At 44.3% G+C, this 26,684-nt stretch overlaps 2 protein-coding genes and 2 long non-coding RNA genes across 6 annotated transcripts in view; 2 read left to right on the top strand and 2 right to left on the bottom strand.

The window, feature by feature from the left end:
• The first annotated feature begins 259 nt into the window (after positions 1-259).
• PSMC4 (proteasome 26S subunit, ATPase 4) lies at positions 260-8,917 on the top strand. Of its 2 annotated transcripts, none has more exons than XM_060130487.1 (11): positions 260-482; positions 1,316-1,414; positions 1,539-1,725; positions 3,144-3,290; positions 3,372-3,481; positions 3,585-3,678; positions 7,235-7,402; positions 7,862-7,938; positions 8,080-8,248; positions 8,456-8,511; positions 8,684-8,917. In XM_060130487.1, the coding sequence occupies exons 1-11, from the start codon at positions 387-389 to the stop codon at positions 8,795-8,797; spliced, it is 1,317 nt and encodes a 438-aa protein (XP_059986470.1). In that variant the 5' UTR covers positions 260-386; the 3' UTR covers positions 8,798-8,917. The 2 variants fall into 2 exon arrangements, with proteins under 2 accessions (XP_059986470.1, XP_059986471.1); XM_060130488.1 differs by having other exon boundaries at positions 262-422.
• Positions 4,118-13,881, bottom strand: LOC132509441 (uncharacterized). Of its 2 annotated transcripts, none has more exons than XR_009536983.1 (3): positions 13,840-13,881; positions 11,140-11,334; positions 4,118-4,594 (listed from the first exon to the last, which is right to left on the bottom strand). It is a non-coding gene; the product is annotated as an uncharacterized LOC132509441 (long non-coding RNA). The 2 variants fall into 2 exon arrangements; XR_009536984.1 differs by lacking the exon at positions 4,118-4,594 and adding an exon at positions 5,986-9,809.
• Positions 13,882-20,090: 6,209 nt separating this feature from the next.
• LOC132509132 (uncharacterized) overlaps positions 20,091-26,684 on the bottom strand; it is a 39,514-nt gene continuing 32,920 nt past the window's right edge. Inside the window, exon 5 of the long non-coding RNA XR_009536917.1 lies at positions 20,091-20,353. This is a non-coding gene — a long non-coding RNA (uncharacterized LOC132509132). The remainder of the gene's footprint in view (positions 20,354-26,684) is intronic.
• ZNF546 (zinc finger protein 546) lies at positions 20,101-26,584 on the top strand. Its single transcript, XM_060129743.1, has 2 exons — positions 20,101-20,245; positions 22,279-26,584. Exons 1-2 carry the CDS (start codon positions 20,101-20,103, stop codon positions 24,387-24,389), a joined length of 2,256 nt encoding a protein of 751 aa, XP_059985726.1. The 3' UTR covers positions 24,390-26,584.

Here is a 26,684-nt window from a genome sequence, read left to right as displayed (position 1 = left end):
AAGAGCACTTTGCCATCAGACTCTGACAAATCTCTGGGAGACTCTTCAGGTCAAAGAGCAACGAGGGCAGCGCGCCGGCGAGAAAACCCGCGAGCGAGAACGCCGTGCGAGACTGCGCCAAGCCGCGCTATTGCACACGCGCACCGCCCCGGGCCCGCCCGCGCGCTCGCGCGGTACGGAGTGCGCATGAGCATATCTTGGGGGAGGAGCTCAGGACTAGGTCGCCCTGCCCTTTACCTATCCGGCCTATCCGGGCCATCCGGCCGTCTCTCCTTGGTGTCTTAAACTACGTTTTCCAGAATCCATCCAGGCCCTGGCTTTCCGGTGGCATCAGCGGAAGCGGTGACTGGCTTAGGCCGGGCTGCACAGAGGCCGGCTTGGTCGCTATGGAGGAGATAGGCATCCTGGTGGAGAAAGCTCAGGTCCGAGAGGGCGAAGCCGACCTGAATGGGATGTTGAGCGACTTCGGGATCCAGGCCTGGGTCTGAGTGTTTTCGGAGGTCTCAGTGGAGAGCTTCGTGCCGTCCCGAGGCCTGGGCTGTGGCTGAGTGATGCTGGGAGGGCAGTAGGGCTCGGAAAGCTGGGCTGGGGAAACGAGTGACATCAGAGGTTCTTTGGGACTGAATGATTTCGAGGTTTAGCTGGGAATGCTGTGACATCGGTGACCCGGCGGCACTGGGGATGGGTCGGTAGTGAGTGATGTATGGGATTCGGCCGTGGGGCCGAATGATATCTGCGGCTGGGCTGGGGAGCTGACTGACATTCGGGTCTTAGCTGGTGTTGGAGGGCCGAGTAATGTATGTGGTCTGGCCGAGTGATGTTTGGGGACTACCTGGGAGCTGGATGACATAAGGGTCTAGTGTGAGCTGGAGTTCTGTGACATGAGGCGTCTTCGGGAGGTAATTGAGTAACGCCTGGACTGTAATGAAGGCATGGTGACTTTGTCAATTGAGAGAGCCATGTGATATTAGGAACCTGTTGAGGGGGCCTGGAGGGCATTGGGGTCTAGTAAGGAGTTGATCAGACATTTAGGCCCTAGATGGGAGTTGGGTGACATTGCAGACATGTGACACGTGCCATATGACACCAGAAGATCTGTTTGGAAGGCTGTTTGACCGAGGGGCCTGTGAGGAGTTGGGTGACTTCAGAAACCTGTTTAGGGGACTGAGAGGTTTCCAGGATCTATTTAGGGAGCTGAATGATGTCAGGAGCCTGTTAGGGGCCAAGTGACTTCATGGTGAATTGGGAGGGGGGCTCTAGATACTTTCATAAGGGGACCTTCTTCTTCCAACCTGAGTTTCCCTCCATGGTCTAGGATGAGATCCCAGCCCTGTCTGTGTCACGGCCCCAGACTGGCCTGTCCTTCCTGGGGCCTGAGCCTGAGGACCTTGAGGACCTGTACAGCCGCTACAAGGTACATTCAAACCCAATCCGGACCCTGCACAGGGCCCAGCATCCCATACTTCCCCCACCTTCCACTGCTCCTTGGCTCAGCAAGGCCTGGAGCCATCCCCTACCTCTTCCCTCTCTGCTCACAGAAGCTGCAGCAAGAGCTGGAGTTCCTGGAGGTGCAGGAGGAGTACATCAAGGATGAGCAAAAGAACCTGAAGAAGGAATTCCTCCACGCCCAGGAGGAGGTGAAGCGAATCCAGAGCATCCCACTGGTTATTGGGCAGTTTCTGGAGGCTGTGGATCAGAATACAGCCATCGTGGGCTCCACCACAGGTGCGTGGGGGGTTGTTTACTCATCTGTTCATTCAACAGCTGTTAACTGTTTCCTGCCACGTGCCAGGAACTTACAATGGCAAATGAGGCAAGACAGTGTAATGGTGTTTTTCAGCGTATTTTTGAGTCTGATGCAAAAGTGGAAATATATTTTACGTTCTCTCTCTCTTTCTTTCTCTATGTGTGTGTATATAACTCATGTAGTAAAAGTTTGACCAAACGATAGTTAGCCACACTATGTGTGACATACTCTAACTAGTTTCCCATTTTGTTCTAGTCTGTTTTGTTTTAAACAACGTTCTGGTCATGACTCTCAAATGATTTCACAACTACTACTGGGTTGGGACCTACAATTTGAAAGCACAGGTGAAGTGTTAAGAGATTGGGCTCTGGTGAGGACCCAGTATACGGGAGCTGCTGTTACTACCGTGGGTCTAGGCTCTGCCTTCATGATGGGTGTTGTCTCTGCATCTTATCTGTCTTTCCGTGCTTCTGGCCTCTGCTCCTCTGGACCAAGCCATATTCTTATCAAGTTTGCGGGGAAAGGTGTGTGACTGGGCCTGGAATTGGACTGATGGGCTGGTAGTGAGGTAGTGAAGGGAGGGAGATATCCACAATGAGGCCTGTGTCTTTGATCTTTAGGACTTAGGGGGACAGTGGCTATCCCTGAGATGGAGACATGGGCAGAAAAGCAGGTTTGCAGGGAGACAGTGAGGGCAGTCTGGGACATCACAGGGAAGTGTCTGGGAGGTCACTGGACAGCCAGGTCTGAAGGTCAGGAGAGAGACTGAGGCCAGAAAGAGATGTGTGTGTCACTACCATAAATGTAGAAGGTGGACTGGGGATGTGAGACTGGAGGCTGGGCAAGCAAGAAGGATTCTGCTGCAGAGACCTAGATGGGAGAGGATGGTGCTGAATCAGGGCAGGGTTCCTGGGCAGGAGGGAAGGGATTAGTCAGAGAGACATTTTAGGAGGCTGGTGGACCGCCATGGTGACTGACAGGCTGTGGAGGGAAGCAGAGAAAAGTCCAGAATGAGGCTTAGAGCTCTCGCTAGTAACTCGGCACCATGGGCCTCCCTGAGACAGAGACCCAGGAGGAGCAGCATAAATGGGGGGAAGATACTGAGAACACACTGAGACATGGTGAGTGAGACATGCCGTGGGGATGTCCACGGGCAGGCATTCCAGGAGGCTGCTGGTCACCTGGGGCTGGAGCTCAAGAGGCAGGGATAGACAGGGAAGTTGTTAGTGTGGATGGATGCCGGGGTGGACTGGAGGAGGCAAGACTAGAAGCCAGGAGGGCCATTGGGGGTCTGAGTGAGAGATACTGTCGGCCTGGAGGTACAGCTGTGAGGTCGGCAGTTTTGAGGTTCTGGCACTTCTCATTTTCCCCTCTCCCTTCTGTCCTCTTCCCAAAGGCTCCAACTACTATGTGCGCATCCTGAGCACCATCGACCGGGAGCTGCTCAAGCCCAATGCCTCGGTGGCCCTCCACAAGCACAGCAACGCCCTGGTGGACGTGCTGCCTCCTGAGGCCGACAGCAGCATCATGATGCTCACCTCAGGTGAGGGGGAGCCCAGGGCCAGGGAGGCCTGAGGGGACCCTGCGGGCCAGGCTGGGAGCCCCAGCTCTGCTCTTCCACCAGATCAGAAGCCAGACGTGATGTACGCGGACATCGGGGGCATGGACATCCAGAAGCAGGAGGTGCGGGAGGCCGTGGAGCTCCCCCTTACGCACTTTGAGCTCTACAAGCAGGTGAGGAGCTGGAGCTGGCAGGGAAGGGAGAGGCCGTCCCCACCATGTCTCCAGTTGGTGATGGACTCCCTGGCTCATGCTCTTCTCCACCTCTGTGCTTCAGATCGGCATCGACCCTCCCCGAGGCGTCCTCATGTATGGCCCGCCCGGCTGCGGGAAGACCATGTTGGCAAAGGCTGTGGCTCATCACACGACAGGTGAGCCGCTTGGCCCCTCCCCCGAGCTCTGACTTTCTGGGCTCTTCCGACCTTGCCCTCAGTTCTCTCATCCTCCCCAGGAAGTAGTGTGGCACAGCGATTAAGAACATGGGCTCTAGGGTCAAAGACCCAGTGTGCGTCTGACTGAGTGGCTGTGCCGTCCTGGGGAAGTGACTTTACTCTCGTGCCTCAACTTCCTCATCTAATAGAACACTCGTTTCACAGCATGATTGTGGGGAATTAATGAAATAATGCCATGTTTTTCCTACTAATGGGTCATTACTAATGACCCATTGGTAATTATGAATTCAAATTCATGGGTTGCAACCAGCTAAAAAAATTTTAAAAAATGAAACAGAACAGAAAACGTTGGAGTCCACCCCACATAGTAAGAACTTGTATTGTTTGTGAACACACACAAACATTGTACACAGGTGTGCTGTGGTTGTTTACAGATGTATTTCTTCTTGTAGGTTCTAAACAAAGATGTCTGAAAGTCACTGTATTACTGTTTGTAAAGCCTAAGGACAGGACTCAGCTCATCTTAAAATCTTAATATATCTAAGCCAAGGAGCAGTAGAGGGCAGTGGGTAAGCAGTGTGTTTTCTGGGCCAGACTGCCTGTGTCTGAAATCTGGCCCCCCTACACCTACTTATATAAGTTAGTACTACTTACGTAAGTTAGTTTATGTAACTACTTGGCAAGTTAGCCTCTCCGTGCCTCCATTTCTTAATTTTCTGGATTATTCAGAGGATTAAATCAATATAAAACTTCTAAAAGCATACCTGGCACATAGCAAGTGGACAGTAAATGTTAGCCATTGTCATGATCATTCATTGAACTTCTGCTCTCCCAGGTGCTGGGATATAGGGATGAGTCAGACCTGTCCCCTGCATTGGAGAATCTCCCAGTGTGGCTGAAAAAAAGGAAAATAAACACTTACAATTCAGTCAGTTAACATTTATTGAGCACCTAATATGTACCAAGCTGTGTTCTAGGTGCGGAAGGCATGGCAGTGAACAGAACAAAGTCCCCCCCGTAAAGGTGATGTCTTAGTTGAGGAAGCACTAACAGATGAATGAAGAGATTATATGTCATGTGGTGCTAATGCCTGAAGAAAACAACTAAGGGGCAGGGGATAGGGAATAACAGGGGCGGCGGCTTTATGTGCCAGGACTGGAGGTGGTCAGGGAAGACTTTTCTGAGGTGACATTTACATGAAGACCTAGAAGAAGCCTTGAGGGAGTGAGTCATGTGGACCTCTGGGGGAGGGAGTGTGTCAGGCTGAGGGACTCGGGTGCAAAGGCCTTGAGACAGGTGTGTGCTTAGTGTTCTAGGAACAGTGAGGAGGCCCCAGTAGTTGAAGCCAAGTGAGCAAGGGGGTTATGCTTGGAGGTGAGCTTGGGTGGGAACGGCCTAAAGAGTAGCACGTGCTCCAAAGAAGCAAGGAAGGTAGTGGGATAGCCCTAAAGGAGGGTTGTCAATCCATTCTGCGTAGGCTCTTAGGTAGGGGTTCCCAGAGAGAGGTGTGAGGAGTCTGTCCGGCACACAGTTGGGAGAAGGAATAGCATTTGCGAAGGCCAGGGGGTGGGAAAGAACTCATTTAGGGAGTTGTGAGTAGTGGTGAGTAGACCATGACTAAACTCGACGAGGGCAGGGAACTTGTGCGTTTGTCCTTTTTTGTGTTTCCAGTGCCCGCCCAGTAGCTGAATTGTGGTAGGTGCTCAGAAAATAACTGTTGAAGGGCTGGCTGAAGGAGGAGCTGTGCAGGTCCAGGGATAAGAATGGGCGTGAATATGAATAGTCTTAGTGCTAACCTAAGAGATTTCGACTGTTGTCCTGAGATCAGGGTGGTTTTAGACAGGCAGGGTTCAATAGAAATACAGTTGCCCCTCAAACAACAGAGGCTTGAACTTCGAGGGTCCACTTAACACCCAGATTTTTTTCACATGATGTATGGTTGGATGAATCCGCAGAGGCAGAACTGCAGATCTGGAGGGCCAGCTATAAAGTTATACACAGATTTTATGCACAGAGGGTCAGCACCCCTAAACCCTGTGTTGTTCAAGGGTCAACTGTATAATGAAGCTACATATATAATTTAAATTTTTAAGTACTCATTTTTTAAACAAAAGAACTAGGTGAACTTCGTCTAAAATATGTTTTTTTATTTAACCAGTATACTCAAAAATATTATTATTTTAACACGCAGCAGATACAAAACTTGAGTTTTTTCTATAATTTTTTATTGTAGTAAAATATATAATACAATAATTTTTTATTGTAGTAAAATATATAGCATAAAATTTACCATTTTAACCACTTTATAAATATACAGTTTATAAGTGGCATCAAGTGGATTCACAGTGTTGTACAGCCATCACCACTGTCCACTTCTGGGACTTGTTCATCATCCGAACTGTAACTCCATACCCATTAGACAATCATTCCCTATTTCTCCCTCCCCGCAGCCCCTGATAACCTCTGTTCTACTTTCAGTCTCTATGAATTTGCCTATTCTGGGCACCTCATATACATGGATGAATCATAGAGTATTTGTCTTTTTGTGGCTGGCTTATTTCCCTGAGCATAATGTCTTTGGGGCTTTACCCATGTTGAAACATGTCAGAACTTACTTCCTTTTGAAAGCCAAATAATATTCTATTGTATGTATATAGCACCCTTTATCTATTCATTTGTTGATGGACATTTATTGAGATATTCTACTTTTTTTGTACTGTCTTTTGAAGTCTGGTGTGTATTTCACATTTACAGCACATCTCATTTGGGACCAGCCACACTGCGGCTGCTCAGTAGCCCCTTGCCGCCAGTGGCCACCACATTAGAGAGGGACAGGGCTGCAACTTGCACAACTCCTAGTTTATGACCAGATCTACATAATGGACTTTGTGTCTCCTTTCTCTGTGGTGGCTGGAAGGAGTGTCCTGGAGGTTGCTCCGTGCAACACAAAGCCACATCCAGTCACTAACAAACAAGTTAAACTCTAAGAAAAGATGGAAAGGAGAGGCAAGCCCAGAACCTGTCTTTAACCCCATTGCCACTTGTTGATTATATCAGAATATGTGTTCCTGGTTCTTGACTCTTGCATGATATTCAAAAGGGGTCCTTTGAGCCCTTGGTAAGGCAGCATGATGCCTGTGTATGGAAAACCTGTTTTCTTACTGATTTTTCAAGCACTCCGGAAATTCACATTTTTTGGTATGCCGGATTCCATGCATGTCTCTAGCTCTTCTTTGTCGGTATGTCGAAGCACAGACACATTTTTTTTTAATACCCTGATTTCTAAATGTTGGGCCAAAAAATGACACATCCATAGGCAGGATTCATGATTTGTGCTGCTGGGTCTCTGTGGAGTACAAGCTGGTCCGCCTAGCTGGATCTGGAACCCAGCCCAGGTCATGAGAGAATGACCTGGCTACTTGGAGTGGGTATCCAAAGAAAAGGATGTCCTCAAGGAATTCTCAGTTTCAGTTAAAGTATTATGGGGCCCTACAGGTGTTCCATTCTCGTCTAACCCCTGTCATCCTGCCATCAGCTGCATTCATCCGAGTTGTGGGCTCAGAGTTTGTACAGAAGTACCTGGGTGAGGGCCCTCGCATGGTCCGGGACGTGTTCCGCCTGGCCAAGGAGAACGCACCTGCCATCATCTTCATAGATGAGATTGATGCCATCGCAACCAAGAGATTCGATGCCCAGACAGGGGGTGAGTGATGCCCAAACAGAGCCTGGGGTCTTTTTTTTTTAATGACTTTATTTATTTTATTTTTTTGGCTGTGTTGGGTCTTCGTTACTGCGTGTGGGCTTTCTCTAGCTGCAGCGAGCAGGGGCTACTCTTCGTTGTGGTGCCCAGGCTTCTCATTGCAGAGGCTTCTCTTGCTGCATTGCACAGCACTGGTTCTAGGCGCACAGGCTTCAGTAGTTGCAGCGTGTGGGCTCAGTAGTTGTGACTCGCGGGCCCTAGAGCGCAGGCTCAGTTGTGGCGCACGGGCTTAGTTGCTCCGCGGCATGTGAGATCTCCCTGGACCGGGGCTTGAACCCGTGTCCTCTGCACTGGCAGGTGGATTATTAACCAGTGTGCCACCAGGGAAGTCCCAGGGCCTGGGGTCTTGGGCAGGCTTGTCATGCGGGATGCCCTGGACTGACGGTGTTATATACTATCCAGCTGACAGGGAGGTTCAGAGAATCTTGCTGGAGCTACTGAATCAAATGGATGGATTCGACCAGAACGTCAACGTCAAGGTTTGGGGTTCAGGATGGGCGAGGGGAGGTGTGGTGTGGGAATCAGGGAAGGATGGAGGCTGGCATGTGAGGAGATAGGTATTGCGACAGGATGGAGTATAGTGGGGACAGAGGTCTGAGCTGGCCTGTCCCCGATGCCAGGTGATCATGGCCACAAACAGAGCAGACACCCTGGATCCTGCTCTGCTGCGGCCGGGACGCCTTGACCGTAAAATTGAATTTCCACTCCCTGACCGCCGCCAGAAGAGATTGATTTTCTCCACTATCACCAGCAAGATGAACCTCTCTGAGGAGGTTGACTTGGAAGATTGTATCCTGCTCTAGAAGCGAGGGGAGGGTCACCGCTGAGAATGGGGATTAGATCTCCACCTCTGCCATCACCACCACCCAGACTGTGCAGGTGGGAGACCAGGGTCTGGGGAGGGGGATGGTGACAAAGACAGCCCAAGAACGACTTCTGGCTCCAAGCATTCACCCAGTCATGCATGGAGTGGTTTCCTTAACTCACCTGCCATAGATGTGGCCCGACCAGATAAGATTTCAGGAGCTGATATCAACTCCATCTGTCAGGAGGTGAGTGCTGGTTTCTCTCTAGATTGGGCAGCGGGTGTGTGAAGACCCTCCACTCTGCTGCAGTCCTGTCCATCATTGCCTCCCTGGGTCTTAGGCTGCGTCTGTCTCTTCCTGCACCATCATTAGGGGCGGGGAGTGCAGGGAGTAGATTTTAACTGTCATCCCTCAACAGAGCGGGATGTTGGCTGTCCGAGAGAACCGCTACATTGTTCTGGCCAAGGACTTCGAGAAAGCATACAAGACAGTCATCAAGAAGGACGAACAGGAGCATGAGTTTTACAAGTGACCCCTCTGCCCGCACCACAGGGGCCGGGGGGTCGCTCACTTCCCCAGCCTCTGTCCCCAAAGCTAGTTCTGTTTTTTCTTTACCCAGAATTGATTTATTCAATAAACTAACAAGATCAAATCTGTTTAATTTCTTCTTACAAGTTTAACTCCTTTGGAGAACCTGGGCCTTGAATAGGATCCTCTGTGCCCCTCCTGCTCTCCTGACAGATGAGCAGGTACATGGTCTGGGTTACAGCTTGAGAGAGAAGTAAAGAATTCAAACTAGGGCTTCCCTGGTGGCGCAGTGGTTGAGAGTCCGCCTGCCGATGCAGGGGACACGGGTTCGTGCCCCAGTCCGGGAGGATCCCACATGCCGCAGAGCGGCTGGGCCCATGAGCCATGGCCACTGAGCCTGCGCGTCCGGAGCCTGTGCTCCGCAACGGGAGAGGCCACAACAGTGAGAGGCCTGCGTACCGCAAAAAAAAAGGAATTCAAACTAAATGACCAGAAATTTGGGGAAAAGGATGGAAAATGAGCAGACTGCAGCCCCTGACCAGAAAATAAAGTCTCTATCCATCTCCCCACTCACATTTACCATTCGAGTCTTGGGCAATTCCTGCCTTCTTCACACTCAGAGGGAGAATCAAGGACAGAGAGACCACCCATTAGGGTCCCCCAGAGCAGGGATGAGGGGGTAGGGGGGAGGTTGGATGCCTGGGTTCTGTGAATGTCTCTGGCTCTTCATGCCATCTTGTTGGGGCACAGATGTGTTTGGTAGGACCAATTCCCACTTTCTCTTGAAATCTGTTTAAACACCTCTCCCTCTGGGGAGTCTTCTGATGCCCCACGAAGGGAAGTAACCCTTCCCCTACACTGCCCTGGCGTCGTGCACATGCTGTGCTTTGCACTCCTTACATCTCCAAGTGCTTACCTCCTCCAGACTGGAACCTCTTGTAGAGTAGTCAGGGATTGTAGCTTGATCACAATTCAAGTCCCAGCACCCACACATGGTAGACATTCAGTTCATGTTCCTTGAACAAAAGTATGAATGTCACTATATATTTGGGAGTGAGATGGGAAGAAGATATAAGGAAAAATAGTTGAGGAATCACAGGTCCTTGAAGAGACGGGGGTGATTCTGCTAGATAAGCATGGCATGTTGAGCGGAGAAGTTAATTCTTCCTCTCTCCTGGCACCTCACTAAAACAAAAGTAAGGTGTAAATTCACATGGACACAGGAAGAGAGAGGAGATGGCAGCAACGCAATTTTGGAAAGGGGCAGATACCTGCCGATTGATGTAGCAGACCTGAGGAAACTTGAACCTGAACTCAAGGGAAGCCCAGAAACAGTCATTTTCCCCCTTCAGAAACCAGAGGTGCCAGGTTCTGAAGGTGAGGCCTGGAAACAGGAGGACTACCTGAAAGGCTGTATAAAAACCAGAACTGATACACTGATTATGCAGGAAACAAATGAGCTGTTGTTACTCCAGGCCCTGTGACCCTTCCCCAGCCTGGCTGAAGACCTCAGATTTACTCTGGAAAGGCTGGACCAGCAGTCTCTGGGCTGGTGTGCCTGGAGCAAGGATGAGAGCTGGGCCGTGCAGAAGATGAGATTGAGATTAAGTGAGATCCCTGGGCAGGCAATTGAAGGATTCCTTCTGAGGAAACCAAGCAGCATGAGAGAAACAGGAAAGTGGGTTGTTAAGACACCTAAAGTCCTCATCATTCACATTCAGCAGCAGCTAATATCTAAAACTGATGAGTTTACAAAAGCATGTAACTTAGACATATGGAAGTAAATTTCAAAAGAAACAAATGAGGATGGGAAGTCCTTGCCTCTTGGAAGTAGACAGGGAAATACAGGGTGAGGGTGACATGGGAATGCTTTTTGTTTCTAATATACTTTATATATATTTGACCTTTTAAAATAGGTACTTAAAAAACGACAGTGACAAAACCACGCGAAAAAAAGGATTTTACAAGTCCTCTTGGAGGGACGGTAAAGGAAGGAAATTGCTGAAGTGACAAACATCCTAAACATCAGTGATAAAGGGCAAAGAGATTGGGAAAAGAACAAAGCCATGTACCTAAGAAATGACAGCAGATCAGTGTGAGACTAAAGCTATAACTGGTAAGAGGTGGTAGCCACTCACATTAGCTGGGAGAAGGGATATTTGGTATATTTTGTGGGTTGCCCAGCAATCTTGCTGTCTGTGCTTAGGCAAAATTATGAAATGGCCTACCATTATTATGGTCTCAGAGTGACCTTGATATTGATGTTCTGTGAGACTGTTCATGTGCAACAGGATAACAGGCCCAGCTGTGAGCACCAGGCCAGCTTTCAATACCACTGAGGCCTACCTGTAAGTGTCAGGCCAGTTCCTGGATGTCAGGGGCTGCTTTTTTTTGTTCTCAAGTACGTGCTACCGCGTTAAGAGGGAAAAACTAAGGCCGGCTTGCTGCACAGCCCAGACACTCGTGCATTTTGGAAGTGTAGTCTTGAAAGCAAGTGTTTTCCTGCCAAGCGAAACACATATCGCTTTTCTCTGTTCTGCTCTGCAAAGACAAGAGGGAAAAAAAAAACCCTTAAATATATGTAAACCTTTTTGTTTATTTGTTTTTAATTGTAAAAATAATACACATAAAGGAGCCCAAAATATAAATGTATAATGTAACAACTTATAAATAAAACACTTGCGTAACCATCATCCAAGGACCAGGCTGTAGGTTTCCACTGAAAAAGAAATTCCTACACAGCTGCCCATAGGCAGTGATGATCCATTTTGTGAACACATCTGTAATTGCTGCAATGGAGAGGGCACCCTGGGTTGATACAGCCAGTTTGGACAAATGTCAATCATTTCCCCAGGTTTCATGTATTCTTTAGTAACATTTCCTTTGAGTACGACCAGCATCAGTAAGCATATCTCAGATGAGACTACAGTGCATGTACTGCTAAGTAGTTAAAAAGGACTCTGTTGATCAAAAATGACTCTGTACCAATGCAGCAACGTGACAAACGTCACCACTGTCTGCACAGACCAGAAGCCATGTCATGATGGCACAGGTCACACCAAAGCCAACCTAGATGACTCAAACGTGGTCTTCCATGTCAGTCTCAAAGGGAGAGGAGGAGGATGAAGGAGCCACAAGAAGACAGTGCTCAACGTCCTAATGACTACATAATTTTTTTTTACTTGTCCTCACAAATTATCCCAAAATATTACTCGGACATTTTGCTTCTTCTTCAGGATCTTAAGGTATATTTACTGTCTTATGTCATAGGATAGGAGGCTCCAGTGGAACGCTCAGCATGGTGATTCCTCCTGCTAAAGCAGGGACACGTCAGGCCAGGCAGACGCTGAACCCAGAGTCCTGCAAGGGAGAGCAGGGTTCTCTCCAAAAGTGAGCCTGGTGGCCTCAGTGGCCCAGCACCTGCTTATTTTTATTTTTATATCGATCCATATATGTAATTGTGAGTTCATACCACTGCATCTAGTTTCAACGTGCCATCACAAGGTTCATTCTAGTTCTCTCCTTTTCCATAACTGAGGTCCCCCGCTGACAGGGAGAAGCTTGGCTGCTCTCAATGCACTTATTGGGTTGGCCAAAGAGTTCGTTCGTAATAGCTTCCAGAGAACCCCGAATGAAATTTTTGGCCAACCCAATAATATATTTACTTACTTGATCAGAACCCCACCTCCACCCCCGCCTGCCACTGCATGTAACAAACTCCTATCACCCTGTTGCGCCCTTCCCCATACAGATGCTCTCCTCACCCTACTTGGGTTCTGAGACTCACTACCTCCTATATCCAACCGACATGAATGTCTCCAACACCCCAATTTGGGCTCCAACACCCAATGCTGGGCAGTACCCATACCCACATGCCCTTTTCACCCTGTTCAGGCTCTGAAATCCCGTACAGGCCATTCCTCCTGTGTGGACGCCCTCCTTATCCTGCTCAGGTTGACACTCCCATGCTGGGCCATTCCACCACTTGGAATGCTCCCTGTCACCCTACACCAAGCCACCAGCTGCATGAACACCCTCCTCATCCTGCTCAGGCTCAAAGACCCTGCTCTGAGCCCATCTTTTGGCTTTAGGACTGAATTGCTCAGAAAGGGAAGGGAAGAGGAAGAGCAAAATGTGTTAGCGTCTGACTAATTGTGGGCTCGCTATACTATGGCACGCTGCCTTTCCAAGCATAAAGCTATCCCCTCAGCCCAAGATTCTCAAATGTATCTGCCACGAGACCCCTCACAGCACAGAAGAGTGGAAAGAATTCCTTCATATTTTAAAAAAAATTACTACGATTTACATTTTTCTCTAGGAAAAAATTCATTTGATTCTATACAAAATTGTTTGACAGATAAATTACAGATCTTCGGTCCAAATCTTGAAATACACAGCTGATGCTGCAAGAAGATGCACCATATCCTTTTTATAATAGGCCTGTAGCTGCACGCGATCACACACACCCAGTCGCGAGGCCACTGGCACCCGTGACGTTCTACACGCAGATACTCAGATTCACACAGCTATGCTGCACTCGCCAACCGCCCCGGTCACACAGCGCCCCGCACACCCACCCCATCACACACACACCACCCCAGTCACAGTCCGGCACAGCCAGTCTCCCACCGCGCCTCTCGCCTCACTGCTCGGTCACGAATCACACGCCAGGCTACTTTCTGTGGCCTCCCTCCTGTCAGGTGCCGCTGCAGGCACACACCGTCTCGCACCCGAAGAATTACACACACGCAGAAACACAACTCACCCTCGGCCAGAGGCGCGGAAGCCCCGCAAACCTCACGGCGTCGCGCGCGTGCAGACAGGTGCGCACACACAGACACACGCTCATGAGGCCGGGTACAAAGGGCCACACGCCTGTGAAACACGCGAGGGGACTACCCGGAGGGAAGAATCTGACAGAATCCGCCTCGCACGTGCTCGGCTTCAGGACGGCACCCACGGACGCACTCGGCGGTCAAGACTCTGGAGGTCCGTCGAGGCTCGCACAGCCTGGACAGGTCCCCGCTGCGAGTTCTCTCAACTTACCTCGCGAGGGCGCGGGTCCCCGGCTCCGGGACTACAGTCGCTTTGTCCCGAGCGTGCCTGCGCCTGCGCACTCAGAGCCCAGCCCACCGGCTTCCGGCTGTGGACTACATTTCCCAGAAGCCCCGGGGGGTGGTGTAAACTTCCACCTGGAGGGCCTCTAGCCGTGCGTACTGGGTGTTTCAGCTACCGCGGGTGAGTTAGTCGAAACCTGGGGAGAAGTTGGTGCTAGGTGAGGCGGAGCAGGACTCGTCTGGGGTAGGAAAAGGGATGGAGCTGTAGCCCAGAGTGAGGAGCCTAGGGCGCATCGTGCCCGCAGCCTCAGGCCTGTATTGGAATGAGAAGAGAGGGGGGATTGTGTGACTAATTGTGACAGTGTGTGTGTGTGTGTGTGTGTGTGTGTGTGTGTGTGTGTGTGTGTGTGTGTGTGTGTGTGTGTGTGTGTGTGTGTGTGTGTGTGTGTGTGTGTGTGTGTGTGTGTGTGTGTGTGTGTGTGTGTGTGTGTGTGTGTGTGTGGTGTGTGCGCGCGCGCTCCCTCGCGCTTTCCAGAACCAAGTTGGGCCTCCTGTCGGTGGGCGCGGTTGTCATTCTGATACTGGTGCTTGGCTCAGCGGTGTGTGTGACCGACCCACGCCCCTGCTGCTTTCCCCTTCCTTCCCTCACAGCCCGGGTGTCTGTACAGACTTTCCCAAGAGGAAGTCAAATATTGAACCCTAGAATGAAGATTCTCAGAAAGCAAGAAGACACAGTCCTGGGCTTGGTTATGGGGCTTTTAGAGCTAAAAGTGTCTCCAAGACAAACTCCTGGCTCGAAATGGTGGGAGGGGTTCCTACTTGGAGGCGCTGTGGGTGCTGCTACATTTTTCAGAACCACAGCTTTCCCATATCTCTGATTCTAGGAATCGGCTGTGATTTCAGAGACACGTTCCAGCCTCCCTGTCTCATCTGGTCATATGTGTGAGGTCAGAGCTGATGTGGCCCTGGAGGGAACTTCTCCGTCTCTCTGTGCTCTAAGAAAGGCCTGAAGAAGGTCTCATGATTTCCTTCTTCCCCAGAAGTATCCTGAGCAGGAGGGGAAAATTGTTGTTGCACATCTAAAAGTACAGATCAGGTGAGTTTCTACTTCCTCTTTGTTCATAAATGAATCTTTGTTTTTAGTACATGGAAGCATTTGCTTTTCTTTTCATGAAATGTCCAGTGGCCTATTCTAGGCCTTCCTTCCCAATGAATGAGGGGCCGTGCAGGTGGCCCTCTCTCACTCACTTTTTATAATAGTAAGAAATATATATCCTGGAGTCTAAAGTTAAAACTTTGTTTTATTGAGATTAATATTTAAGTGGAGTCACATCATTGATCTTCTGCAGAACCTAAGTTTAAAAGTAAGGCAAGATCAGAGGTAGTCTGACTGATGTCAGTAAGTAAATGACACGGGCGTCTGTTTTTTAAGTTGTTTAGGAGCAGGAATGTGAATGGAAGTCTGAGCGTGGAAATCTGTATCATCATGGTCAAGGGTTTCTTCCAAGGAATCAATGGGTTGAGATTTATGTTTATAAAGAGTTTGTCAAAAGAAAAAAATGTACATATGAGTAAAGTAATATTCATTGTGATGAACAGTAATACTCAAATTTTAAATTTTATATGAATGTCATTTACTATTATTGGAATTCAGAGACATTTTACAAGGGTTATATCCAAAGCGATATTTCAGTTGATTATTCAGTGGAGAAAGAGAAAAAGAACCAAACACTGTTCTGTCTGCTTTGCCCAAATTTTCTTATTTAGTCTGCAGATGCCCCTCACCTGACATGTCCATTCAGAGGAGAATTTTGTCAGTAAAAAGTTCTCATTGTATTGAAGAAGAATGTTCAGGAATTGGTAGGCTTTATTATAATGGTCACACTGATTCCCGTACTGTTCCCACACATGTCAAACAGATTTGCTTCCAAGAATTTTCAAATATTTTAAAATTGGATACAGATTTATTGTATACTTAAGATTATGGAATTAATGCTCATTTTTTGCAAAAAGAATCAGTTATTCAATTATATTACATGGGGGACTTATAAAAAAGAAAGTTAAATAGCCCCAGCACCACTATTAATACTTTGGGAAGTTTTTTTTTTTTTTATACTATGCTGTTTGAATTTTATTTTGGAACATCTCATTCAGATCAAAGTGACAACAAAACTTGTAGTAATAAACAACAAAAATTCCATGAGGAGTGATTTGTTGAGCCAGATTTATTAGAATTCTACTAGAAGTCTTTTCTTAGGTAATGACATTCTTAGTTCTTCCTTAGCCAATTGTAGTGAGTTCCAAAATATTTAGATCCCAGCTAGTAGAATTGAAGTTTTGAACCCAAACTCATAATTTCTTTTTTTAAACTTTTTATTTTACACTGGAGTATAGTTGATTAACAATGTGTTAGTTTCAGGTTTATAGCAAAGTGATTCAGTTATATATATACACGTATCTATTCTTTTTCAAATTCTTTTTAGGGAGGTTTATTTTAGCAAAATTTTTTTCTCTCCAGCTGTGTGTGTGTGTGTGTGTGTGTGCACAGAACAGAAATTATTCTAATTGAACATTCAAAGGACACAGACTCCCCAACTCCTATTTAGAAAAAGTAATTCTACCATAGGTTTCTTATACCTCCATGAATATAGAAAGAAGAGGAAAGTGCCAATGAAGCCCTCTAGTTTGATAAACCTTCCAAGTATTTACATCTCCAGATTTATGCCTTTTAGGGTTATATAAATCAATTCAGAGTAATCATTATGGCACAATTTATCAAATAAGATAAGCTTCAGATTACACTTTTTTTAGATTTTTAAAGTTGCTTTCACAGGACATAGCAATACACTCTCTAGTCCAAGTATCTTTTAATGCAAGTAACATTTTAGAAGACAGATTTATAATAGTAGAAAACAGAATAAGATGGTAATAATTATAAATATTCATGTAAATCTTTACATAGGACAGGAGAGTAAGATTGAACCTCTTATTAACGTTCTCCATTTAATACCTTATTAGGTTCTTTACTTTAGCTTTATGTTGAAGAATGGTGTCTCTTCTTTGGTAGCTGCATGAAAAGAGTGGGCATGAGACTCAAATATTACTATAAAAAAAGAAAGTAGAAAATAATTTTATCTAATAACAATACTATCTAACTTTTATTTAGTAATTATATGTCATTAAGTGGTGTCTATGTAATATCCCAACCTTCATGATAACTGTAGGAGGTAGGTGCTATTCTTATCCCTGGTTTATCAATAAACTAACTGAAAAGTTGGTAGTTGTCAGACTAGGACTCACATTCTGGAAGTCTGACAACAGAGCCTGTATTTATGAATGACATTATAATCCCTCCCTTCATTTTACGTACTTTTTTGTTTTGTTTTTTGGCCGCGTTGTGCTGCTTGCGGAATCTTAGTTCCCTGACCAGGGATTGAACCTGGGCCCTCGGCAGTGAAAGCTCAGAGTCCCAACCACTGGACCGCCAGGGAATTCCCTATAATTCTTTAATTTGCCTGTATCAGTCAGTAATTCATCATGAATGTCTTTCTTCAACATTAATAAGGCCTAGTTTGCCATCATAACTGACCCAAAGTTATGCAACCTGTTGCCTCCTGTAGCTATTTATTTTTCTAACAGTTGGTTACTCTAAGTTGTTACGTGATAAACATCTTGTGCATGTATCTTAGTGTGCTAAGAAAAACTGCCAAAAATGGAATTTTGGTCAAATAACAGACATAAGGGCTCACAGTATGCTGAATCTCATGATAGTAGTTAGAGGAATACAAGCACTGAAACATAGTTACTATCCCTTAAGTTTCTTGTTATACAGCAAATAATATAAAATCAGAGTAGACAGAATAAGCATGAGATGGGAGGTAATAAAGCCACTAGAGAAATTCAGGTCACATGCCTTGGGGATTCATGGAAGGAGATATTATATCTCTAGCAACCTCTGTCAGGTTTTGACCAAATTATTCTGAGTTCAGAGGAACTCTACGGTAAAAAATGGAATTTAGGCTGTATGATTCATACCAGCTCTGTCCAGTAGAACTTTCTGTGGTGATGGATATCTTCTGTATTTACATTCTCCAAATGGTAGCTACTAGCCACATGAAGCTATCGAGCACATGAAATGTGGCTGGTGCAACTGAAGACACCGAACTTTTAATTTTATTTAATTTTACTTAATTTAAAATTTTGATTTGATTTAAATAGCCATATGTGGCTGTCATGTTGGATCTCACAACTTCATAACTTACAGTTTTTTTTCTAATGATGTTAGATTCAAAGTGAGACCAATGGAACAGCTACAGATAACGTCATCAGAAATTGGGGTGGACTAGAGATCCTTCTGCTAGAGTGCCTGGTCTGGCTTCATGCAGGAGGCCTCTGCTCTGTATCTACACATGTGCAGCTGGTTCCCTGTGGTATAGGAAGGGTTTGGCTTCATCCAAGCTCCCTCTTTTTTTTTTTTTTTTTTGCGGTACGCAGGCCTCTCCCTGCTGTGGCCTCTCCCGTTGCAGAGCACAGGCTCCGGATGCGCAGGCTCAGTGGCCATGGCTCATGGGCCCAGCCGCTCCGCGGCATGTGGGATCTTCCCGGACCGGGACACGAACCCGTGTCCCCTGCATCAGCAGGCGGACTCTCAACGACTGCGCCACCAGGGAAGCCCCAAGCTCCCTCTTATCTCTCCTGATTTGTATGTGGGGCACTGTGGGGTAGAAGTAGAAAGAAGGCAAAACAGGATCATGTTAACTTAAGTCATTTTGGGATTTCTTTGAGACACGCCTGGTCTCAAAGCTTCCTGTTCCTCCCCCAGTCCTGGCTTCTCTGGACTCTGTGCTTTTCAAGCGGAGGAAGCCCAAAGAGGAGAACAAGTTCTTGCAGTTCTACAACCATGGCCCATGTAAGTTCATGTTTATCCTCCTTGAGATGTCGTGGTTTTGAATTCCTGTGATCATTTTTATTATCCTGAGACTTCCTTCCTAAGACAACCTGATTGCTGAAGCTGCACCCAGTTGCTCTGATCACAGTGAAGGATGGTGTCATACAGCCTAGTGGCCTCCTTCTTTGCCCCTTTTCTCTCTTTGCCCCTCTTCTTTCTCACCTGTGTTCACCTATTCATCACCTCTCCAAGTGCCCAGTCTCTCTCAGGAGCATTGATGGAGCAGTGATGGATGAAGTTGCTTGAGGGAGACATCTGAACTTCCCTTGTTAGAGTCATGATTCTATGACACAGAGATGATGGTCCATTAGACTCCACAGACCTGAGTTTTACAGGTTGATAAGATGGAATTTAGTGTTGAGTGTTCGGCATGTGATGAGATCCCATACCCTGAGAAACTTATAGGGCAAGATTGGAGTGTGACTGAGGCCTGCACGTGGGGATATCAGGGATCTATCCAGGGGGTCCCCAGAGGGATGAATAACAGGACAAAAGTCAATTTTGTGGTTGAGGAGGATGTGCTGGTCTCTAGTGACATCAGTGTCATTGTGGATCATCCTACATCAGCATCCTCCAGCTCAGGATCAAGACAAGTGTTCCTGAGGGATAGTGGTAGCAGGTAGGAAGACCCTCCAGATCCCTTATGGGGAATGAAGAAAGGCTAATGGGACTGGGGAAGACCTTAGACATCTTGTCCAAAATAAATGCCTAAATATGACAGAAGGATTAGTCTGATATATTCACACGATGGACGATTAGCCAGCCGGTAAATAAATTAACTAAAGCGTTTGTCATTTGTTATAACAAGGAAAAATGCTTATGACATTTTCTTGCATAATGATGAACCTGAGTTTTAAGGAAATCAAATGTCAATCGCGTTCTATTTTCTAAGAGAGAGATTTTAGAGTACTTTTGGGGAAAAACAATTCATTACTTCATTTTTTTTAAATTCCTTAAAAAAAAAAATTCCTTGAAGGGAAAAGAGAATGGAACTCACATTTATTCAGAACTTAAACGGCAGGCACGTGATAGGCAGTGTGCTTATTTATAGGATTTCATTTCATTGGGAACCTGTGATTATTTTATTCATTCATTCATCCCATGGTATACAGGACATTCTGTTTGTACCAACTGTATTCTTTAAAAGCATATAGGCACTCCACTTTAGAAATCACGGATTTTCTTATTCTTCCCTACATATCACGGGCTTGAACCTCAGTTTGCTGCTTGCTATATCATTGCCTCTTTATTGCAAAGCAGTTTTCCATCTTGAAAATACATTTTAAACGTTGTTTATGATACATGGATCTGTCATTTCAGATGTCCTTGTCATTCAGGGACGTGGCCATAGACCTCTCCCAGGAGGAATGGGAGTGCCTGGACGCTGTTCAGAGGGCCTTGTACAGGGATGTGATGTTGGAGAACTACAGCAACTTGGTCTCATTGGGTAAGGATATCTGTGCAAATAACTGACAATCTGTTTTCTGGAATATCAGTTTTCTCCATTGTTGAATTTCAGAGCTCTGTTTTAAGACACCAGCTGAATGTCTGCCCCCTATTTTGAAAGAAATGGTTTGAGCATTATTGGGTTGGAAATAGGCACTTGGTTAAGCATCATTTTCTCCATCCTGCAGTGACCTTCTCTCTTCCCTCTGGCCCTTCCTATAATTGCCTGTTTTTCTAAATTAGTTAGTCCTAGATTTGAATCCCAAGACATTATCAGAGAAGCCAGGTGTCATATAATGGGTGTGCTCAGAATTCCTGTAGCTGCTCTGTGTTCATGTCTGACTCACTTGAAAAGAGATTAGCTAGTCTCAGGGTTTTGTGTTTTTGTGATCAGATCAACCTCTACATTTTATATAGTGGTGAACTGGGTTAACAATATCCATTTAAAATTCAAGCAAACATATCCCATCAGAGAAAAGACATATTCTCTTCAACCTACTTTGTGCTTGAAAATTCTAGTCTGTGAATTTTGCATTTTCTATTGAAAGAATTCTGAGGAAGAACTTGGAAGTGTTTTAGGAAACAGTATTTTTCTTTTATGTAAAAAAATAATAAGAACAACAACAAAAATACTACTACATGTTAGGCATCCTTGCAAGCCCTTACATATATATTAATTCATTTAATTCTTACAAGAGCCCTATGAAGTAGGTAATATTAGGCCCGTTTACATTGATAAAAGCATAATACACAGAAGGATTAACAGCTGGTGGGTGACAGAGGATCTGAACTCAGACCATAGGGCTCCAGAGTCTGTGTCCTCAACCCCTCTCTATACTGCCTTTAAAAGCAGAGCAAACCTTTTCCCTCCCCTATCTGGCCTCTTTAGTCCTGTGACCATGAGTCCATGTAAATGTCAGTATTCTTCAATGGCCTTTTTTCATTTTATCAAATACTATTTTGACCTACAATTTAATATAAATGTAACCAAGTCTAAATTAAGTCATTTAGAACTTAAGGTTTATTGTTTGTTTGTTCTAAATCATGTGGCATTTCTTTTCCGTGAGCAGGATGTTCCTCTCCTAAGCCAGACGTGATTACTTTATTGGAGCAAGAGAAAGAGCCCTGGACGGTAATGAGAGAAGGAACAAGAAGCTGGTACACAGGTCAGTGATGGCAAATCAGGCGAGGGGGATGCCGTCACAAGTTATAGCCCTTTGGGTCAGGGAGAGGCATGGCCCTAAGATGTTGTTTGGAAAGCTCCTTTCGAAGGCCCAAGGCCTGTGGGGAAAAGGCCTGAAATCTGGGAAAACATTCAAATCCTCTCAACATGAGCTCCCATATATAGGACTTGTTTCTATAGATTTTGATTCCGCTTGTCTGGGTCGGTGCCTGAAGAGCAGTATATGTAAGGAACTCCCCTACATCCATCCTAAGTAGGAGGACCACTGACTTAACTTGTTCCTCTAATCACTTATTTTACCCTCTTTTAGAGTCACATCATTAAGTCTTTTGCCTTCTTTCAAATTGCATTACAATTTAGAGTTCTCTAAATCAGGATCCAGCAAACTTAGGCCCAGGGGCCAAACAGTTCACCATCTGCTTTTGTGTGGCTCACAGGCTAAAACTGGTTTTTACATTTTTAGTGGTTGAAAAAAATCAGAAGAAGGATATTTTGTGAAACATAAAAATTTTTGAAATTCAAATTTCAGTATCCATAAATAAAGTGGTAATATAGTACACCTACACTTATTCAATTACATACTGTCTGTGGCTGCCTTTGAGCTATAAGAGCAGAGCTGAATAATTGCAACAAAGACCACATACCCTACAAAGCCTAAAATTTTTACTCTCTGGCTCTTTACAGAAAAAGTTTGCAGACCCCTGCTCTAAACCTTTTCATCTAATGTGTATTGTTTTTAGTTTGTCTTTTATTTCGACTATGAGATGCAATCCCTTATTCTATCCCAACATAGAAAAATCACATCACAGCATTTGTTTCCTTCTTGGTTTTTTCTTTTGTTTTTTTTCCAGATTTGGAGTCTGTCACCAAGAAGTTATTTCCAGAAAAGGATATTTGTGAAATATATCTGTTTCAGTTGCAGAGAGTGGACAAAAGTAAAACTTACATCCGTGAGGATACCATTTTCAGAAATGATTTGCAGTGTAAACATGAATTTGAGAGACAAGAAGGACATCAAATGAGATGTGCTAGTCAAATGATAATCCAAAAACATATACCTCTTCTTCTGCATCAGAAAATTCATGGTAGAGAGAAATCATACGAATGTAAGGAATGTAAGAAGGCTTTTAAACAACAGTCATACCTTATTCAACATCTGAGAATTCATACTGGTGAGAGACCCTATAAATGTAAGGAATGTGGGAAAGCCTTTTGTCGTGTAGGGGACCTTAGAGTACATCAGACAATTCATGGTGGGGAGAGACCCTATGAATGTAACAATTGTGGAAAGACCTTTAGGCTTCATTATCATCTTACTGAACATCAGAGAATACATTCTGGTGTGAAACCCTATGAGTGTAATGAATGTGGGAAGGCCTTTAGTCGTGTTCGAGACCTTAGAGTACATCAGACAATTCATGCTGGGGAGAGACCTTATGAATGTAAAGAATGTGGGAAGGCCTTTAGACTTCACTATCAGCTCACTGAACATCAAAGAATTCACACTGGTGAGAGGCCTTATGAATGTAAGATTTGTGGAAAGACCTTTAGGGTACAACGACATATTAGTCAACATCAGAAAATTCATACTGGTGTAAAACCCTATAAATGTAATGACTGTGGGAAGGCCTTCAGTCATGGCTCATACCTAGTTCAACATCAGAAAATTCACACTGGTGACAAACCCTATGTATGTAAAGAATGTGGTAAGTCCTTTAGTTTTCATGCAGAACTTACTCGACATCATAGAATTCATACTGGTGAGAAACCCTATGAATGTAAAGAATGTAGAAAAGCCTTTCGTCTCCAAACAGAACTTACTAGGCATTGTAGAATTCATACTGGAGAGAAACCCTATGAATGTAAAGAATGTGGGAAGGCCTTTATTTGCGGCTATCAACTTACTTTACATCTGAGGGTTCATACTGGTGAGATTCCCTATGAATGTAAGGAATGTGGGAAAACCTTCAGTAGTCGCTATCATCTTACTCAACATTACAGAATTCATACTGGTGAGAAACCCTATGGATGTAAAGAATGTGGGAAGGCCTTTCGTCTTCAAGCAGAACTTACCAAACATCACAGAATTCATACTTGTGAAAAGCCCTATGAATGTAAGGAATGTGGGAAGGCCTTTATTCGTAGCAATCAACTTATTTCACACCAGCGAATTCACACCAATGAGAACACCTATGAGTGCAAGGAATGTGGGAAGATTTTTAGTCGTCGCTACAATCTTACTCAACATTATAAAATTCATACTGGTGAAAAACCCTATGTATGTAAAGAATGTGGAAAGGCCTTTCGCTTTCAGACAGAACTTACTCAGCATCACAGAATTCATACTGGTGAAAAACCCTATAAATGTAAGGAATGTGGGAAAGCCTTTATTCGTAGCAATCATCTTACTCAACATCACAGAATTCATACTGGTGAGAAACCCTACAAATGTAAAGAATGTGGAAAGACCTTTAGTCGGCACTATCATCTTACTCAACATCACAGAATCCACACTGGTGAGAAACCCTACATATGTAATGAATGTGGGGATGCTTTTATTTGTAGTTATCAACTTACCTTACATCAAAGAATTCACACTGGTGAGATTCCGTATGAATGTAAGGAATGTGGAAAGACCTTTAGTCGCCGATATCATCTTACTCAACATTTTAGACTTCATACAGGTGAGAAGCCTTATGGGTGTAAAGAATGTGGGGATGCCTTTCGTCTTCAAGCAGAACTTACTCGACATCACACAATTCATACTGGTGAGAAACCCTATAAATGTAAAGAATGTGGGAAGGCCTTTAGTGTTAAGTCAGAACTTACACGACATCACAGAATTCATACTGGTGAGAAACCCTATAAATGTAAAGAATGTGGGAAAGCCTTTATTCGTAGTGATCAACTCACTTTACATCAGAGAAATCATATTAGTGAGGAACCCCCATTCATAATGTAAAGATACAGTGGCCTTTAGAAAATGCCTTTTATAACAACAGAATTCATAATTGATTTAAGAAAGTTTTTACTTGTTAGGGAACATATAGGAATCCCTTTTGCTTCGTGCTCAAAACTTAACAGCAGTAGTTTTATACTATATATATTGATTTAAAGAGTTGAAAAATTACAGCATCACCCAGCCTTGGTTAACTTTAGAGAATGATACTGCTGCAGTACATCTCAAACCAAGATAAAGGGTACCCCTTCCCCCCTCAAAATTGTTGTTGACCAATACTTTTACAAGATACAATGAAATTGGATTACCAGATACATGAAACTGAAAGAAAAACAAACATACAAAATGAAAGCCCCCAATTTTTTATTATTGGACTTAACAGACATAAATTAGCTCTGTCATTTTTCTGTAAATGTCTCTAAATGTTTGCTCTTGGTGTCTGTACCTTAAATCATTGCAGACCAGAAGCAAACAACCTGTGGGCCAGCATCAGTACATGGACCACACTTTATATAGCATTGTAACAGAAAATAATTCTGTTAATGTAACAGATGTGGGAAAAGACTTCAGCCATAGCAAATCTTTACTATAGTTCTTATAATCCCACCCCTGCCTGTGTGGTATTGGCAAGACACTACTCCCCTCTGCTTTATTTTATTCTATTTTACTTTATTTAGTTTCTTTTGTGCCTCAGTTTTAAAGTGGTGATTATAGTACCTACCTAATAGTACTTTTGTAAGGATGAAATGTTAATAAAAAACAAAACCTTTAGAAGAGCACTGTTCAATAAATATTATTTTATTATTAGTGATATTAGTAAGTTCATGTGAGAGGAAGACCCTGTGAATATAAAGAATTTGTAAAAACTGTCCACTACCTTTCATTTTGTTTACTTAAATTAATAATTAATTATGGCTAAAGTTTAGTAAAATAAACTTTCACTTCTAAAATTCAGAAGTCATTTCTGAAAACTAACGTGAGAGAGGAATCTCTAGAGTTGATAGATATGGAGATTATGAGAGAAAGCTTTTGAAGAATCAGGGAGAGCTGTAAAGCTTTTTCTTTTATAATCCATAAAGCAGACGTGTTACAGTCTTCTTTTTCTGCCCCAAGTTCATGATAAATGAGAAACTAACAATGAAAAGGCCACTGTCCATTTGGAAAAAAATAATAGTACAGGGAACACTTGTATGCCCTCTCTAGATTCAGTGATTGTTAAAACGTTGTCATATTTGGTTTGCTTCGGTATAATTTTTGACAATTTTGCTGTGTTATTTAAGTATAAATATAGACATTATAACATTTCACCTCTCTATATATATATCATGTAACTCCTAAGAATAAAGGCTGCCTCCTACTTAATCACTATATAACTTCACACCGAAGGAGAGTAACAGCAGTACCATATCTGTAATATTACAGATAGATAAGCAGTGCCTTAACCCAACATATCTAAAAGAATGTTTCTGGAAACAGTAGTATTTAATGGTACTTGAAAAATGTTCTGTGGTCAGAGATACTTATGAACTTCTAAATACTAAATCCCTTCCAAGAAAAAAATGTTAATTATCACGCTAGCAAAGGACTTAAGAGGCCTACAATAAAGAAAATTTGCTTAACTTAGTTTATCTTACTGTATCTTAAACTTTACTAAGGAAGTCCCATTCATAATACCTAATTTCTTTGGGATGTGAACCCACACTGACAAGGCTGCCATAACTGAAAAACAGTGACCCTAAAGATGGACACTCCAGATAACCATGGCAGATGCTTAGCTATGTTGAGAAAGGAAATGCATGACGTATTTCTCTGCTGCTCACATCTCTTCCTCTGCAGTCAGTTGCTTGCCCTCTGAATGTAGGGCTGATACTTTCTACAAAATTAAAAACCCATTTGGTTTAGTTTTTTATATGAACATACCATGACATATTTAAACCTTCTCTTCTTTTTTAGTGTTTAACAATTTTTTACTATTTCAGATATACTTCAGTGAATATCCTTGTCTGTGACTATTCGTTTCTGTGAGCTGGAATTTCTTTACACATGTGGAAGTAGAACTGCTCATACATTATATATTCTTTCAGTTATGTTAGATATTGCTACATTGATCATAGGTCACATACACTTCCAATTCTATTAGATATTGCCAAATTGTTCTCTTAGACTCCTATCAAATTGAGTATTCCTACAGCCTTATGTTAGGTATAAGTTTTAATAAATATTTTCACAAATTTCAATTTCAGTTGCACATTTTTTCAAACGTGTTTCTTGGCCAATCATTATTCCTTTACTTTGAAT

Source organism: Lagenorhynchus albirostris, chromosome 19 (genome assembly GCF_949774975.1).
Source record: "Lagenorhynchus albirostris chromosome 19, mLagAlb1.1, whole genome shotgun sequence".
In the NCBI taxonomy this organism is placed as follows: domain Eukaryota; kingdom Metazoa; phylum Chordata; class Mammalia; order Artiodactyla; family Delphinidae; genus Lagenorhynchus; species Lagenorhynchus albirostris.
This window is presented reverse-complemented; position numbering and strand designations above follow the sequence as displayed.

Coding starts and splice junctions, on each gene's coding strand:
- PSMC4 (XM_060130487.1), top strand. CDS start 387: ATGGAGGAGATAGGCATCCTGGTGGAGAAAGCTCAGGTCCGAGAGGGC. Junction 1,415..1,538: donor ACCTGTACAGCCGCTACAAG/GTACATTCAAAC, acceptor CTCTGCTCACAG/AAGCTGCAGCAAGAGCTGGA. Junction 3,482..3,584: donor ACTTTGAGCTCTACAAGCAG/GTGAGGAGCTGG, acceptor TCTGTGCTTCAG/ATCGGCATCGACCCTCCCCG.
- ZNF546 (XM_060129743.1), top strand. CDS start 20,101: ATGGATCTGTCATTTCAGATGTCCTTGTCATTCAGGGACGTGGCCATA. Junction 20,246..22,278: donor CAGCAACTTGGTCTCATTGG/GTAAGGATATCT, acceptor TTTTTTTTCCAG/ATTTGGAGTCTGTCACCAAG.